The sequence below is a fragment of the Nyctereutes procyonoides genome, unplaced genomic scaffold, assembly GCF_905146905.1.
Source record: "Nyctereutes procyonoides isolate TBG_1078 unplaced genomic scaffold, NYPRO_anot_genome, whole genome shotgun sequence".
In the NCBI taxonomy this organism is placed as follows: Eukaryota; Metazoa; Chordata; class Mammalia; order Carnivora; family Canidae; genus Nyctereutes; species Nyctereutes procyonoides.
The window spans coordinates 37573734-37590743 of record NW_026575020.1 but is presented as its reverse complement, the minus strand read 5'-3'; the positions used below and the strand labels follow the sequence as shown (position 1 = coordinate 37590743).

Sequence of the window (17010 nt, the reverse complement as noted above, 5' to 3'; positions counted from 1 at the left end):
ACCACGACCTGAGCCAAAGGCAGATGCGCTTAACCGCTGAGCCACCCAGGCGTCCCACATTACTACATTTTATAACTTATGAGTATGATGCATGCCATCATTTGTATGCATCACGGTGTTCAAAGAAAAAAGAAAGAGGAGATAAATGAAAATATGGAGATACTCTTTGCCTAACGAGTGATTAAAGTGTTAAGAGTGGGGATCCCTGAGTGGCGCAGCGGTTTAGTGCCTGCCTTTGGCCCAGGGCGCGATCCTGGAGACCCAGGATCGAATCCCACGTCGGGCTCCCGGTGCATGGAGCCTGCTTCTCCCTCTGCCTGTGTCTCTGCCTCTCTCTCTCTCTCTCTGTGTGTGACTATCATAAATAAATAAATAAAATTTTAAAAAAAAGTGTTAAGAGTGGTTATTTCTGGAATGATGAGATTATGGGCTGCTTTTGTTTTGGGGGGTTTTTTTGGAGGGGAAGCTTAACTGGATTTTCCAGAAATTTTTAAAATCATGGTTACACAATGTTTTCATATTTAAAAACTGAGTATTTAACTTATAAAAAAACCTGAACTGCCTATATAACATGGTTCCTTTTAAAAAATACAACTACCAGGATCCCTGGGTGGCGCAGCGGTTTAGCACCTGCCTTTGGCCCAGGGCGCGAGCCTGGAGACCCGGGATCGAATCCCATGTCAGGCTCCCGGTGCATGGAGCCTGCTTCTCCCTCTGCCTGTGTCTCTGCCACTCTCTGTGTGTGTGTGTGTGTGTGTGTGTGTGTGTGTGTGACTATCATAAATAAATAAAAATTTAAAAAAATACAACTACCTATGCCTATGTATTTGAAAATGTACACCAAAGTTCTGGAAGAATCCATACTGGACTGCAGTCAGTAGTTGCCCCTGAAGAGTGGATGTGGCACAGAAGGGGTGGGTGCTGCCTTCATTTTTTGCTTTCTTAAGTTCCAGATTGTTTACTTTGGACACATTTGTTAAGTTCATACCACTTTGTTTTCAATTAAAACAAAAGTGGGGTGAGGACAGGCCCAAGTCCATCTTCTAGGCTGTGGAGACACACCACCCACTGGACAGTAGGGCTCAGCAGAGAGAGCCAAAGGTGGATTGGAGGCTACTGCAGCTGTTGCTGCTGTTGCTGCTGTTTCTTCTCCTTCTCCTTCTTCTTTTCTTCTTCTCCTTCTCCACCTCCTCCTCCTCCTCTTTCTTCTTTTAATTTTTATTTGCGATTTATTCTTTGCAGAATTTACTCTGGGGCCATAAGTTTTTGTTTCTTGCCCCCATGCTGTCCACCTCCGTCTGCTTTCTGAGTCCCACCCCACTCCAGCTACTGGACCTCCCCCTGCCAGCCACAGGACAGCAAACCACTGGGCAAGGAACGAGGCAGTGAGGTGGGAAGCCGGATGTTGGAGGGTTCAAAGAAGAGGAGCCCCTTGCCTGAAGTCACCCTGCAGGTTGGAGGCTCTACAGGGGGCAGGGGCGTCTTGTCCCCAGCTCTTTGTCCTGCCCCAGGCCAAGGACAGGGACTCCAGAAATCAAATTGCAATAACCCAGCTCCTGGACCAAATCTGGACCTGGAGCTCCCCCCTCAGGCCTGCCTTGTCTCCAGGCACAGGCTTACTCCAGAGGCTCCACTTTAGGGCCAGCTTCCCTTTCCTGGGCCCCAAGAATAAGAACAAGCCTTTCAATAATAACAAGGATAAGAAAAATAGACCCTCATGTAGCAGGGCTTTCTCTCATGCTAAGTAAGCACTCTGCAGACATACCTCACAGAATCCTTAAAATAACCTATGAGATGGACACTCTGCTCCAGAGGGAGAAAGTGAGGCTTGGGGTGTGTGCAGTTGCCTAGGCCGGGATTTCCCACCTGTCTGCTGAGTAACCATAAGCCGTTCTGCCCTGAAGCCCCAGGCCTGCCTACGCCCACAGCAGGGCTTTCATGGATGGGTGGCCATGCCAATCCCCATGCTACACTCCAGTCCTGCCCGGAGCTGGTCCTCCCCACAGGGCTGCCCTTCCATGGTCTGGCACAAGTGACCTCTGCTTCAGGCCTTCCTCCTGTCCCAGAGTGGGGGTCCTGAGTGTGAACACCCTCCTTTCTTACCACTTAGCAATATTTGCCCTAAAAAGAGCCCACAGGGGCCTCCTCACCCACCACCCCAGCTCCCAATTTTCATGGACTGAAACCAAGCCCTTTGAGGGGTCAAGACCCGTCCAAGTCTCCCTGCTGACTCCTCAGGCAGAGCCAGTGTGGGAGCCAAGTCTAGAAACTGCAGCTTCTCTCTGTCTCTGGATAGAGAAGGAGCCCAATGGAAGGGCATTTGGAAGAGAGGCTAGCAAGAGGCTCCAGCAGGTGTGGGCCTGCACACAGGAGCTCTCCATAAGCTTGTGTTCCCAAGACCTGGGCAGTGAGTCTGGAACCAGGAAGTAGCTGGTTCTTCACAAACAGGCTGGAGTGCTCAGGTGGGCCCAGGTGACACTGGACACAAGAACCCAGTGGTACACGGAAGAACCAGTATTCCTTTCCTCAGCCGGCTAGATGAGGTTTGAGTGTGAGTTCCTGGCCTGGCCCCAAGTTCCTTCTGAAAAAAGGCCCCTTAAGAACCTCTAGGCTGAGAGGTTCATCTGGTGTCTCCTTAGGAGGAAGTAGATGAGTCCCCACCAGGCCTGTGGGGACAAAGGAGCAGGGCTGTGGACAGGAAAGAAGAGCCCCAAAGAAGGTCTGCACAGCTTGGTGCCCCCACCCCCACCCCACTTCTTGGAGTTGAGAGGGAGCTCCTGCCCCCAACTCACCTCCTGGAAGCTGCTGGAACTCCAGTGGGAGAGAGCCTTCAGCAGGCCCTGAACCAGTCACAGAACAGCCAGGGGTCATCCTCTTTGGCCTGGAGGAAGTAGCAATGGATTGTCCTGCCAGGTCACCACCCCAGAAAGACACGTTATTTAGGGCAAACCAGCAAAAAACATCCCACACAGGACCAGAATAGAGGTTCCTCTGTGTGCTGGGCCCAGGGGCTGAGCCAGCATCTCCCGGGGGATGGAGCAGGAGGAGGAAGCAACCCAACCTCCTGGGAGGCAGGGTGAGTTCAAATCCCATCAGAACCAGCAGTCTCTGGTCTTTGGAGACTGAGGATGAGGCTGTGAGCAGGGAGGGAGCTAGTAGGGGTGGGCAGTCTTCTTGTGGCTGCCAAGGGCAGGGCCAGGTGAACAAGGGAGATCCCTTTGAAAATGATGGATACCACATAGGAAATGCCAGCCCTGGGACCATCTCTCTGAATTCATACAATCACATGAGGTAGGGATTCCTTTTTTTTTTTTTTTTTTTTTTTTAAGGAGGCTCCACACCCACGTGGGGCTTGAACTCACAACCCAGAGTTGTCTGTTCTATCAACTGAGCCCGCCCGGCACCCCAGTAGATTCTGTAATACTTTTTACAGATGAGGAAGCTGAGGCCTAATCTGCCAGAGTTCCATGGCAGGAGCCTGAGTAAGGCCAGGTCTCCTTCCAGGTCCTTCTGTGCCTGGAAGCTCCACTCCCAACCCTCTGCCAGCCAGGTCACATCCTCTACCCTTTCCTCGGCCCAATACCTGCTCTGAGGGAGACTTGGAGGAAGACTTGGAGACTCTGGCTACTGTCAGGCCAGCAGCTGGGGTTGGCCGCCAGCCTGCTCCTCCCCACTTCCCCAGCTCAGGGCACTCCTCCCTCCTCCCACACTTGCAGAGCCTTCTGGGCCAGCCTGGTACTGGGGAGGGGGAGGCAGGGCCCAAAAGGCAGTGCTGTGGTCCAGGTGCCAGGTCTCCAGCCTCTCCTGAGAAAGCAGGGGGCAGGAGAGGGAGTATGCTGGGTTACCCAGACTCCCTGGCACAACTGGCCACATAATTTGTGGGAGTTCGATGCAAAAAGAGAACATGCCTGATTAAAAAACATTAAGACTTTCAAGTTGACAACAACAGAGTATTATGCCAACCACAGGACTCTGAACAACTGTACAGGTTATATGCCCATGAAGCAGGCCCCAAACTCTGGAGCAGGGAGCTAGACCCCAGGGCTTCATCCCACCTGAGAGCCTGAGGTCCTGGGGTCATGGTTCTCCATTAGGCTCCTGGTCTCCAATGAAGGAGGGAGGAAGAGAGGAGAAAAAAGGAGGTAGGAGTAGTGAAGCCCTCTGGTGGGCCCTTCCCAGCCCCCTAGTGCAGGGTCCAGGCATCAGGCTCCACTCTGATAAGGGATTGCATCCTGGCTCAGCCAAGTGGCCTCTCCTTACCTATGAAATGGGCTAACACCAGCCCCCTCCCCATAGGGTGGCTGCAGGCCCTTGTTCACTGGCACTTGCTGTTTACTGGTGGGTCTCTTTTTCTCACCTGATAGGTAAGAAAGCTAAAGTTCAGAGAGAGAAAGCCTGGGGCCTGCTCTCTGCCTCCCTCTCTTGCAGTGAGACCCACTGCAGAGTTAAAAGGGAATTTCACTGGTCAAGTCCTTGGAATTTAACCCATGGACCAGGGAGGTGACAGGGGGTGGGGCAATTTCCTTCCCATCCTGAGTCACTTCCTGCCAGGCCCTAGACTCTCCTCTCACTGGTGCAGGGTGGGGGGGTCTCCTGGAAGCCTCTGAGTTGGGGCGTTCCCTGAGTCAAGTGCACCCAGGAGGCCAGACTTCCTGGCCTGGTAGGGAAGAGGCTCCCTGACCTGGTAGGGAAGCCGGTAGGCTCCTGCGGAAGAGAAACGTGGGCAGATTCAGGGCCAGGAACCCAGCCAGCTGTGGGCCTGGGGAAGGGCCCAAGGACTCAGTTTGCCCTCAAGTTAACATGTTACGGGATGGTGGCAGGCAGATGAACCCCCATCCCCTCCCCCAGACACATGATCACACTTCAGACAGACTTCCAGAAAACACACGTTTACCCGTACACTGCAGAGATGGCCCTGACAGTCACAGTTCAAAGGCCCCTTTGCCCAACGAACCCCAAGCTCCAAGCTGCCCTGACCAAGGCAACCGGCCTGGGAAGTGTGGCACCAAAGGCAAGTAGAAGGGGGAGTGTAAGGGAGGACCAGGGCTGTTGAGCAAGATCAAAGATTGTGATGCTGGTGAGTGGGGGGCCATCGGCCCCAGGGCAAAGGCCACTGGACAGACCCAGAGAAGGGATGAAGATTTGGATGACTCAGGGAGTGGGGTGAGGAGGGCGCCAAGGTCGCCACAGTCCTCTTCTCCCTCTCAAGTCCTAGGATGGCTCCAAGTGTCCCCAGGGTAGGGCACAAAGGGACCTTAGGTCCAGTAGGCATGTGGCAGGAGACAGGATCCATAAATTTTTAGTGGAGTGTTGAACAGAGGCCTGGGGAAGGCGTTGCGGCTGGCTGGGTGACGGGGCTACTGGGTCCTCCATGATGGGTGGGCAAACACAATAGGCCTCTTCTTGGCCCAGCGGGAGAACACAGCCTTCTCAGTGATGAAGCGGTGGGCGCTGCGGGGCGCCCGCTCATGCGCCAGGTACATCTGACACTCATCCAGCCGGCCCTTCTCAAAGTAGTGGTAAGGCACCGAGGGGTGGCTCTCCTCCCTGCAGGTGGGTAAGAGGGACAAGCATGGGGTACCAAAACTGGCCCACCTCCCAGCACACCCTGTCACCTACCACGACCACCCCTCACCAGGTACTCCCCCAGAGCCCCACACCAGCGAGAGGGCTAGGACAGGACAGCAGGACAGCCCACAGATCCCAGAGGTCAGAGTTCAACCCCGACTCTGCCTTTGGCAAGCTGGCTGATTCTGGGCCAGAGATGTACTTTCTGAGTATAAGTAACTCATCTATAAAATGGAGGGTCATCTGAGACCACAGGTCCCAAAAGATCAAGACTGTAAAGTACAGAGGGCAGAGGGCATACAGGCTCCTGCCATCTCACCCATGTGCTCATCAAGCAAGCTCCAAAGAGAACAGAAGATAAAGATCTGGGATGTGTTCATGTTCCAAACATGTCACTTCCAATAATACTGGAATATTAGGGCACCTGGGTGACTCAATGGTTGAGCATTGGGGTCCTGGGATCCGGTCCCACACTGGGCTCCCTGCAGGGAGCCTGCTTCTCCCTCTGCCTGTGTCTTTGCCTCTCTCTGTGTCTCTCACAAATAAATAAATAAAATCTTTAAAAAAAAAAACTTTAATACTGGAATATTATAGTATCAACAGCAATAGGTCAGATGTGACATATCCCTGACACACCTATCAGCTGGTGCCTGATAACGCCATTCTAACCACTTTGGTAGATTATTCTCTCTCTAAATGTTTCTACAACCTTCTGGAGGTGTGATTATTTTCTTTTACACATGAGGAAATGGAGGCCCTTGGGAGGTGGTGTGACTGGCCCAAAGTCACAAAGGCAGGATGAGACTGGTCATGAGGCTGGCTCCTTCCCATCAGGTGCCAGGCCCATGGGGTGTCTGGGCCTCAGCCGCCCACTGGGGAGCCCACACACCCTGGGTCCCACAGCTCCTAGGCCCCCGGGGTAAGGCCAGCACAGGGGCCCCACAGGGTCCTCCTTGCCCTGGCCTTTCCTCCTGCCCAGGACCCGGCTGGCCTGACCTGCAGTAGCTGTCGCTGACCATCCCATAGACCACGATCTCCTCACACAGTTCCAGGGCGAGGATCATGGTGAACCAGCCAGTGCTGAGAAAGGAGCCCGACTGCCTCCTGCCAGGAAGGGGGAACAGTCAGCCTGGCTGCTTCCCCAACTCAAGTCAGAGCAAGGCACTGTGTGGAGCACCCAGCCTCAGCTCTCTTAGGACACGGCGCTGGCTACCCTCCCAGCCAAAAGCCCCTACCTTGACCCCTTCAGAGGGGACCCTGGGGGAACCTGGGGAGGGGACAGAGCCAACCTGAGATCAGCAGCAGGTAAGAGGTGGAGCTGGATGCAAACCCAGGCCTGTTCAGCCCCTTACCACCCACACAGGACTTGAGCAACCCCCCAGACGACAGTGTGGTCACAACCTCTGCTATTCTAAGGGACCAAGCTTGGGGAGATGGCAGGAGGCCATAGAGCGCAGTGGTTGAAAATGGGTAAGACGGTTGTCTGCAGGAGCACCCGGTGGCTCAGATGGTTGAGGATCTGCCTTCAGTTCAGGTCATAGTCTCAGGGTCCTGGGATCGAGTCCTGCATCAGGCTCCCAGCTTAGTGGGGAGTCTGCTTCTCCCTATGCCTGCCTCTCCCCCGTGCTCATACTCTCTCTGTGTGTCTTTCTTAGGTGAATAAATAATTTTTTTTTAAAAAAAGACAGTTGTCTGGAGTCAAATGGCCTTCAATTCAAACCCTGAATCTGTTCTGCAGTACGTTTGCTCCCAAAGCTCTCTGGAGCTCACTGACCCACCTGTGAAATGGGGAGAATCAGAGATATTTATGGGGAGGGAACATTGTCAGCTCAGCACCTTCCCCTTGCCCCCGTACCCACCTGGGAGCAAGGGGCTGTGTGGATAGCCCCTGCCTCAACCCTCTCAATGTACCAGCACTGGTTACTCTCCTAGCTGAGGGCTACCCACCTCTACCTCGGCAGGGGGGTTATGGGGTAGCTCACTCATTCAAACTCAATACCTCCCAGGCCCTGTGCTAGCCAGGAACCTGCCCCAGCCAGTACTAACATTCTCAAGGAATGGGGGCAGAACTGCTGAAAAGGCAAGGAGACAAAGGAAGAGGACAATATCATGCAAGGAGGTGTGCCTGCAGATGGGGTGGTCCAGGAGGGCTTCTCTGAGGAGGTGTCATCCCATCCAGACCTGAACAGCAAGGAGTCAGTCATAGAGAGATACAGGGAAAGAACATTCTAGACAGAGGGAATAGCATGTGCAAGATCTGCTTCGAGGAACCCCAGATGGCTGGGGCAGGCAAAGTGAAGGGAAATGATGAAATAACAGAGGTAGGCAGGGGCCAGATCATACAAGGTTGCAGGCCAGGAGAGGGGGGGAGTGGGGGCCTTGACTCTATTCTCCATGCAAAGTGAAGCTGCTGTCAGGTTGAGGGCAGGCCACCAATGGGATGAATTCACTGGGGGTTGGCGCTCAGACTGCGGGAGTGGGAGCAGAGCGGCAGCAGCAAGGGGGTGCTGCAAGGGAAGCAGGGGGTGGGGCCAGCAGAATGATGGCTAGGTCAAGGTGGCACCTGTGGGCACAGAAGGAGAGTTAAGAGCCCACTATAGGTGGCAGGTGATGCAATAAAAGGAGTCGAGTGCACAACCCAAGTTTCTGGCTGGGAAACCAGAGGTTCTGGCTGGGAAACCAGAGGTTGGTGCTGTATTTCCTGAGCTGGGGCAGAGCAGGGAGAGTTGGGGGAGCCAGTGTGCGGAGGAGGCTGGCGGGAGTCAGGTGCTCCTCTGAGCATAGGATAAAATGAGATCTTCAATGTAGAGTGCTTAACCCAGAGCCTGGTGCACGGAGAGGGCTGTTACCACCGCAACTGTTACTTCTGCTATGTGGCAGGGACTTTACACACCAATTCAGATCTCAGGGAATATCCACTCCAGAGGGAAGGGCTCCCTGCCACTGCTCCACCCGCCAGTGCTCCCTTATCTAGTGCTTGCAAGGCCAAACACCCCCCCCCCCCAGCGCTTGGGATATGCGTGCTAATTCGATGAATGACAGGCCTTCAGATTCTGTCCTCCATCAGAGGCAGGACATCTGCCTCCATCACCGCTGACCCCCAGCGCCTGGTGGAACAGACCCTGGAGGGACAAGGAGATGCTAGAGAAGGCATGCCCCCAGGCAGCAGGCTGGCCCCAGGCTCACCGGTTCTTGCCCGTCTCGTCCTGGAAGACCTGGTCGCAGTAGGCCATCATGTGCTCAGTGAAGGTGTACACCTGCAGGCCTGGGTACATCTTGGTGAGCTGTAGCAGCGTGCGGTAGGTGCGGCCCCCCAGCGTCCGGTCCATGTGCTTGCCCTGGCCCCACACCACATAGAGCGTGTCTCGGGCATGCTGGAAGTAGTGTGAGTAGTTGCGCAGCAGCAGCGGCACACTCGTGTGCGAGACCACGCGCAGGGTGCTGCGCCGGCCCACGTCTGCCTCAAAGCCCACAGTGGGTGCCTGGTTCATGCGCAGGACGCACTCAGCACTGTCAATCTCGGCGCCCAGGCCTGAGCCCAGCATCTGGCCGGAGCTGGAAACCACGGCGCAGCTGCGGCACGGTTCTCGGACCAGCGGCTGCAGAGAGGAAGGAAAAGGCATGAGCATACAGCTCCCACGGCGCTGCGCCTCCACCTGGTACCAGGCACTGACTCCACAGGATCCCTGTATCAGCTCCAAGTACGGCATCAACCCATTCTGCAGATGAGGAATTTGAGACTGGGCAGGCAGTGACTTTCCCACGGTCATATGGATAGCGGGTGGCAGGGCTGAGACTCTGTGTGCTCAGAGCCCCATGCTTCCTCATCGGCTGTATTCATGCTCCTTCTCCTTACTGCTGAGCCCCTAACAGGCCCTCTTTCATGGGTTCCTTATTGCAATTACATGAGCAAATATTTATAAAGCACTTAGAGCAATGCCTGGCACAGACTGGGTGTCATACATGTGTTTGTTAAGTAAACATGAACCTCAGCTCTTCACAATCACTGAGACCACTCCCTCCTCTGCCTAAGCCCTGCTCACGTTATGCCTGGTTCATAAGTACAAATGGAGTGTTTAGTGCCCCAACAACACTCACAACCTCCCGTTCTGAGCTGGAATCCTGGCTTAGCCCTTCCCCTGTCTCTCAGAGCCTCAATTTTCTCATCTGTCAAATGGGAATGAACTTCACCAGGTTGTGAGGACTTAATTAAAAATGCCTGGAGAGGGCAGCCCGGGTGGCTCAGCGGTTTAGCGCTGCCTTCAGCTCAGGGCATGATCCTGGAGACCCAGGATCAAGTCCCACATTGGGCTCCCTGCAGGGAGCCTGCTTCTCCCTCTGCCTGTGTCTCTGCCTCTCTCTGTGTCTCTCATGAATAAATAAATAAATAAAATCTTTAATAAAAAAAATGCCTGGAGAGTGGGGTGCTTGGGTGGCTCAGTCAGTTACGCATCTGCCTTCAGCTCAGGTCATAATCCTGGGGTCCCAGGATTGAGCCCCACATCGGGCTCCCTGTTCAGCGAGGAGCCTGTTTCTCCCTCTCCCTCTGCCTGCCTCTTCCCCTGCTTGTGGTCTCTCTCCTCCACTCCCATCAAATAAATAAATAATCTTTAAAAAAATAAAAAAATAAACTCAGAGAAGCAGAAGCTGAGCCAGCAAACCTGCAAATGTTCACTGGGGTCAGAGGTCAGGACTCCCAGAAAAGTATTTGCTCCTCACTCCATGTTACCATGTCCTCCTGGGGGGATCAGGGTTTACAAAGGCCTATATCCCACTTGGGGACATTTTATATCTAACATGATGTTGATTTAGGGACTCATAAGCCCATATTCCAAGCCCCCAAGCCACAGAACAAGACTCCTTTATTCTGCCTGCAGTTTGAGCCTGACAGTGGGGGTCTGTTCAGATCTGAGGTCCCCACCAGCCTCAGGAGATATTCTGCTTGTCCCATGTAAGGTCTTAAAAATATTTAATTGCAATCAGTCCACTTTGGTACCCCAAACCTGGATTTCTGGATTCGTTTAAGAAACTCAGAGGATCTGGCTACCTTCAGCCCACATCCCTATGAGCCCTTGAGTGTATGAAATAGACACTGGCCACCACCATGGAAGATGGGACAGCATCTACCTGGCCCACAACCACCACTTGTCCTATGTGCCCAAAGCCCCAGGGGTTTTGCTTTTTTTTTTTTAAGATTTTACTTCTTTATTCATGAGAGACACGCAGAGACATAGGCAGAGGGAGAGGCAGGCTCCCCGCAGGGAGCCCGATGTGGGACTCAATCCTGGGACCCCAGGATCATGCCCTGAGCCACTGAGTCACCCAGGTGTCCCTGGTTTTGCATCTTGATCAAATATTTATACAGCACCTGTTGTGACCACTGTCCAAGGATCACCCAATTCAATCTGCCCGGCAACACTATCAAGGTAGAAACCACAAGATGGTCTCTTACTGGAGCACCTGGGTGGCTCAGTGTTTGAGCATCTGCCTTTGGCTCAGGTTGTGATCCTGGGGTCCTGGGACCCAGTCTCACATCGGGCCCCCCTTAGGGAGCCTTCTTCTCCCTCTGCCTATGATTCTGTCTCTCTGTGTCTCTCATGAATAAATGAATATAATCTTAAAAAAAAAAAAAGACGGTCCCTTACTGATGAGGAGGCAACCGAGACTCAGAGAAATTAAGATCCAAAATACGTCTCCTCTAAGCCAGGGTCCCTGAACATGCCTCCCTCTGACCTGTGGAGCTTTCTACCCTGGTATCAGTGTGGGATGCTTCTAAGAAAGCTACCCTGAGGGGGGGCACTGAAATCAAGGTGAAGGGTGTGAAGTACTCCAAACCACACTTGGCAGACAAGCATAGGGAGGTAGGCATCATGGGGCAGAGACCACAGCTGCCTTGTCACCTCTGAGCCCCAGGGTCCCTGTGTCCCCCTAAGAGGGAGAGCTCTGGGGTTGATATGACTTCTCTCTCTCATCTCTATCCCCAGCAGCCATCAGCAAAAGGCAGGGCACATCCAAAGCACCAAAGACACACCTGCTGAATGAGTAGATTATGTGTATACATAGTTAATTCTAAAGATACATAGAGTGAAGCACAGACCCCTATGATGTGATGGTGTCTGTCACCCACACTGGACTAGGAGCTCCAGATGGCCAGCCACCCTGGCTGACTCACCTTTTTCTTACTTCCAGCACCCAGCTGAGAACAGCCAGGCAAGATCTGTTGAATTAAAAATAAAACAAAACAAAAAAACCCAAACCACTTCCTCTTAGAACTTGGTGCTCACGGAGGTGAAGTGGCTGCTCAGTGTCACACAGCTGGAGCAAAGGAGCCAAGCCTTGGGTCCCGGCTGGCCTTGCATGAGCCTGGTTCTCACCTATGCCCAGGAGGTTGGGGGCACCCTGGCAGCTGTGGCCTGCCATGTTGCGCCATGTCGTCTGGCCAGCTCACCTTCCCATCTGGCACGCTGCTATATCCACTGAAGTGCAGGGGCCCTGGCACGGTGGGCCTGGAGTGGGTGGACAGGTGGGGGTCCAGGCAGGAGGCCGGGCAGAAGGGCAGGCAGGCCCAGCAGCACAGCAGGATGTAGGCAGCAGAGAAGCCCAGGGAGCACAGGATGATGAGCAGGAGCCGGCCCTGGGGGAAACCATGGTCAGGGTGTGTAGGTGTGGGTCTTTGGGGCTCCTAGAAGTTCGTGCTGGCTGCTGTACTCCAGCCTCATGGGTCCAAACCACAGCTCAGTAGCTTCCAGAACAAGAGCACACCCCGCGATCTCGGTTAAGCAGGGTTTCCCCTGTCCCCTCCCCTAGCTGCTCAGTGACCAGTCCCGAGCTGATGATCCTGATCTGGGTCAGCGGCCAGGAAGCGACTGAAATCTCACTCAAGGAATGTTTCAGTCATTGAAAGTTGCCACTCAGAGGCCCCCATCTCCAGAGAACATGTGCCAGAGGCAATGTGAACCAGGAAGCCCTCCTGGCCCCTTGGCTCTGCTGGCCAATTTAGTGACCAAGGCTTCAAGGAAGGGCCACCACATAGATGGCACAACCCGGGGCTATTATCATGTGCTGGGCCACCCCAGTCACCATCTGTGTCTCTTTGGGCTCTAATATTCTCCCAGCCTGACCAAGGCATAGGTCCCTCAGCTGCCCCTCAGAATCCACTTAGAAGCTACGGGTGCTCTGAAAATCGGAGGTGGGAAAGCAGCCTCCTCCACTCCCCCCCAGGCAGATCCTACCAGAGGCCCACCCTTTTCTGCCCACAAGCCACATCAGCTTCTAAAAATAAATCTCCCGGTGGCCAGCTGTGTGGGGGAGGGGGTTCAGTCCCTGAGGCCTCAGGCTCTGCCTGGCACCTGGTCCTCTGCTCACAAAGGACCCAGAGACCTGAATTCAGGCAGTGGTAGTGGACTCCCCCCAACACCCGGGGCCCCTCTCCCACAACCAGGGGCTTCTGAATAGTCAAGGGCAGCTAAACAGAACTTTCACACCATATCCCCCTTCCAGGTGGGTGCCGCACCTGGGTCACCCCTGGGGATGCTTACAGGGGGTAGTACTATTATCTCCATATTACAGGGGAGTCTGGCAAGGCACTGAAACCTGAGAGGGAACACACTTGCCAGAAGCCACACTGCCCACCAGACCAGATCAGCAGGGTTTTGAGGCCAGTCTGCCCTTCTTAGCCAGGAGTAGTGGGTCAGAAGTGAGTCAGTCCTGGGGTGGGAGAGGTTATGAGGCTGCTGTGCCGGAAGTTCCCCAAGAGCCTTCCTCCTTTCACCACTTACCGGGGCCTTCATGCTGTTGCCGCTGCTCAGCAGCCAGGGGGCTGCCGTCTCCAGGCCTCACGCTGGGAAGGGGTGGGGGCCAGGCACCTGCCAAGATCCAGAAACTCAGAGCTGGGTCCTGGGCCTCTGAGGAAATGGCCCAGGGAAACTGAGGCAGCGGAAGGTGTGGGCCGGGGTCTAGGCAGATGACTTCCAGGAATCAAACTCCTTAAAGCCCGCAAACACCGGACAGTGTCGTCCTCATCCTAAAGGAGCTGATGTCAGGTGGCCTTTGGGAAACCTCCCACCAACCCAATCCCCATTGTGCAGATGGGGAAGGAGAGGCGGGGAGAGGGAGCCCTCGGTTCAAGGTCACCCATCGAGTCCGGGTCAGCGAGAACCAGGAGCCAGGAGCCCCGACTGCCACTCCATCCCTCCTACCTCCCTACAGGCGAGATGAACGGAGAGGCCTGGGGCAGGATAAGACGAGGGATTTCCACCCCTCTTCTCCCCGATTCCACGGCCCCCTCCCCTGGCCAGGCGCTAACCAGGAGGACGCGCTGGGGCGCTCCGGCTGCTCTCGATCCGCTGCTCGGAGCTCCATGGCCCGCAACCCGGGCGGGCCAGGCTGGAAGCCGGAGCCCCGGGGCGGAGGCGGCACCGCTGCCGCGGCGGCTGGAGGCTGGACCCCGAACGTGCGCCGCCGGCAGCGGAGGCGGGGTCTGCGAGGACAGGGAGGGGACCGGCGCGCTGGGGGCGGGCCCCGGGCGACGGGGGCGGGACCTACGAGCACCGCCGGCGCGGCGGGGGAGGGAAGTGCGTGGCCGGGGGCGGGGCCCGCGGCCGGGGGCGGGGCGGGGCGGAGCCCGCGGCCGGGGGCGGGGCGGGGGCGGGGCGGGGCGGGGGCGGAGCTCAGCCCTCCCAGGCTTTTCTGTTTCTCCCGAGCTCCAGCTCCGGCGGGGGATCGGACGGGCAGCGCGCGGAGCAAAAGGACCGAGGGGATGTGGGAGCCGCGGCGCCGTGGCTGCCTAGCTTTCCGGACTCGACTTTCTCCATTTCTGAAATCGGGGGCGGGGCGGGGCGGGGGGGGGCAGGAAAATTAAACAGGGGCTTGGGGTCAGGCAGCCCTGGGTTTCAAGCTGCTAGGGTCGCGCCAGGTTTAGCCAGTAAGATACAGGACGCTCTGTATATTGGAATTTCAGATAAACAATGAATAATTATATTAAAGATCTGACATTCCAGTGTAACTGGGCATTCTGTATTTTCTCTGGCCGTGTGACTTCCACCTTAGCCTCAGTTTTTCTCCTGCATGAAGTGGTGATAGATAATAGGGAGGCCTGGGTGGCTCAGCCGTTGAGCGTCTGCCTTCTGCTCAGGGCGTGATCTCGGAGTCCCGGAATCGAGTCCCACATCGAGTCCCACATCGGGCTCCCTGCATGGAGCCTGCTTCTCCCTCTGTCTGTGTCTCTGCTTCTGTGTGTGTGTGTGTGTGTCATGAATAAATAAAATGAATAAAATCTTAAAAAAAAAAAGTGATAATAACAGCACCTACCTGCCAGTGAGGTGGTGCAGGGCAGCTGTAGTACAGTCAGGACTCCAACCCTGGGCCATGTACTTTCTTGCCTCTTAACCCTTCCCCTTCCCAAGTGTCCTCCAAACCCCAACCAACTCAGTCTTGTACCCCCTGCAGATGCTGAAATGTGTCCCATTTGAAGGCTCAAGGGACGCCTGGGTGGCTCAGCGGTTGAGCATCTGCCTTTAGCTCAGGGTATGATTCTGGGGTCTGGGATCAAGTCCCACATCAGGCTCCCTGCATGGAGCCTACTTCTCCCTCTGCCTATGCCTCTGCTTCTCTCTCTGTGTATCTCATGAATTAATAAATAAAATCTTTTTTAAAAAATGAAGGCTTAACTGGGGTCCCCTGGGGAGTCCAAACTCAAGTGCCTTCAGAGGCCAGAAAGGGTTGAAAGAACAGATAGAGGGCAATAGGGAGGAGTGGGCCTGTGGTGAAGTGGAGGGCATGCTTCTCACCTAAAATGTTTTTTATAAAATGTTTTATGGGCCAGAAAGCTCATCTGACCACCTCTATCACACCTCCCTCTGCAGGGCCTCTCCCTGGGATCCAGGCTAGGTTTCTGCTCAGACCCCATTTCTTTTTTTTAAAGATTTTTAAATTTTACTTATTCGTGAGAGACACAGAGAGGGAGAGAAGCAGAAACACAGGCAGAGGGAGAAGCAGGCTCCACGCAGGGAGCCCGATGTGGGACTCGACCCCGGGACCCCAGGATCATGCCCTGGGCCGAAGGCAGGCGCCAAACCGCTGAGCCACCCAGGGATCCCCCCATTTCATTTTTTAAAAAAGATTTTATTATTTATTCATGAGAAACACAGAGAGAGAGGCAGAGACAGGCAGAGGGAGAAGCAGGCTCCATGCAAGGAACCCAATGCAAGACTCGATCCCAGGTCTCCAGGATCACGCTCTGGACTGAAGGCAGGTGCTAAACCACTGAGCCACCCAGGCATCTCTCAGACCCCATTTCAAATTCCATCTGCCTTTTCCTCAATGCCTCTGGTGTGGGCACAATGCCAAGGTATCATGTTTGGGTATCTGCACCAAGATCAGCAACTCCCAAGTCTACCTAGATTGCTCCAGTGCAAAACCAAGTCCCCAATGCCTATCCCCATCCTATGGTGGGGGTGGGGGACTGAAGCAGCCCTGCCCCAAGCCTCTTTTGAGCACAGGCCTACCTTGTTTCTCCCCCAAAGCTTGGGCACAGCTCAAGGGTAGTGGTTCAAGTTCCATCTCTCTCTGTGGTCTCCTCTTTACTCCAGGTCAGGCACACAGTGGGTCCCCAAAGCCAGAGCCCTTCTGCCCCCAACCCCAAGTCCTCATCCTTCAAGTTTCTCTCCTCAGAGACCCAACCCCAAGGGGACAATGGTGAGAAATCCCCTACAGATTCATTCATCACCCACAATGGTTGGTGAAGTGATATTTGTTTCCCCAGAGAGGCAACTGACTCCCTCCTTGTTAGGGCCACATGAGGACAAGGACATGCCCAGATGTCCTGGACTTAGATACAGGTCCACAGGAGTACTGACAGTGGCAAGTTCTGCAGGCTCCGATGAAGCTTTTCAATTTGGTTTTGGCAAAAGTCTACTGTCTTTTTTTTTTAAGATTTTATTTATTTATTCATGAGAGACACACAGAGAGAGAGGCAGAGACACAGGCAGAGGGAGACGCAGGCTCCATGCAGGGAGCCCAATGTGGGACTTGATCCTGGGTCTCCAGGATCACGCCCTGGGCTGAAGGCGGCGCTAAACCACTGAGTCACCTGGGCTGCCCAAAAGTCTATTGTCTTTAACCTGAAGGACAGGCTCTGTACAGTCGGAATGCCTGTCTTTCTTTTTAATCACCATCCAACCACCCTGGCCACCTTCTGACCCCCGATCACATCGAGCTCATTCTTACCCCAGAACCTTTGCACTTGCTGTTTCCTCTACCTGGATGGCTCTACTCACATAGCCAGCTCCTTCCTGTCCTTCAGCTCAAACATCACTTCTTCAGAAAGGCCCTCACTGGGGCACCTGGGGACCTCAGTGGTTGAGCATCTGCCTTTGGCTCAGGTCATGATCCCAGGGTCCTGGGATCAAGTCCTAAATTGGGCTCCCCACAGGGAACCTGCTT

General features: G+C 54.7%; 1 protein-coding gene across 4 annotated transcripts; it reads right to left on the bottom strand.

Annotated features, from left to right (window-relative positions):
• Positions 1 to 4879: 4879 nt before the first annotated feature.
• ST6GALNAC4 (ST6 N-acetylgalactosaminide alpha-2,6-sialyltransferase 4) lies at positions 4880 to 14032 on the bottom strand. 4 transcript variants are annotated; one of them, XM_055337493.1, is made up of 6 exons: positions 13767 to 14032; positions 13347 to 13433; positions 12017 to 12202; positions 8755 to 9167; positions 6565 to 6672; positions 4880 to 5547 (listed from the first exon to the last, which is right to left on the bottom strand). In XM_055337493.1, the coding sequence occupies exons 2-6, from the start codon at positions 13356 to 13358 to the stop codon at positions 5358 to 5360; spliced, it is 909 nt and encodes a 302-aa protein (XP_055193468.1). In that variant the 5' UTR covers positions 13359 to 13433; positions 13767 to 14032; the 3' UTR covers positions 4880 to 5357. The 4 variants fall into 4 exon arrangements, with proteins under 4 accessions (XP_055193468.1, XP_055193445.1, XP_055193455.1 ...); XM_055337470.1 differs by lacking the exon at positions 6565 to 6672; XM_055337480.1 differs by lacking the exon at positions 6565 to 6672 and having other exon boundaries at positions 13874 to 14032.
• Between the last annotated feature and the right edge of the window lie 2978 nt (positions 14033 to 17010).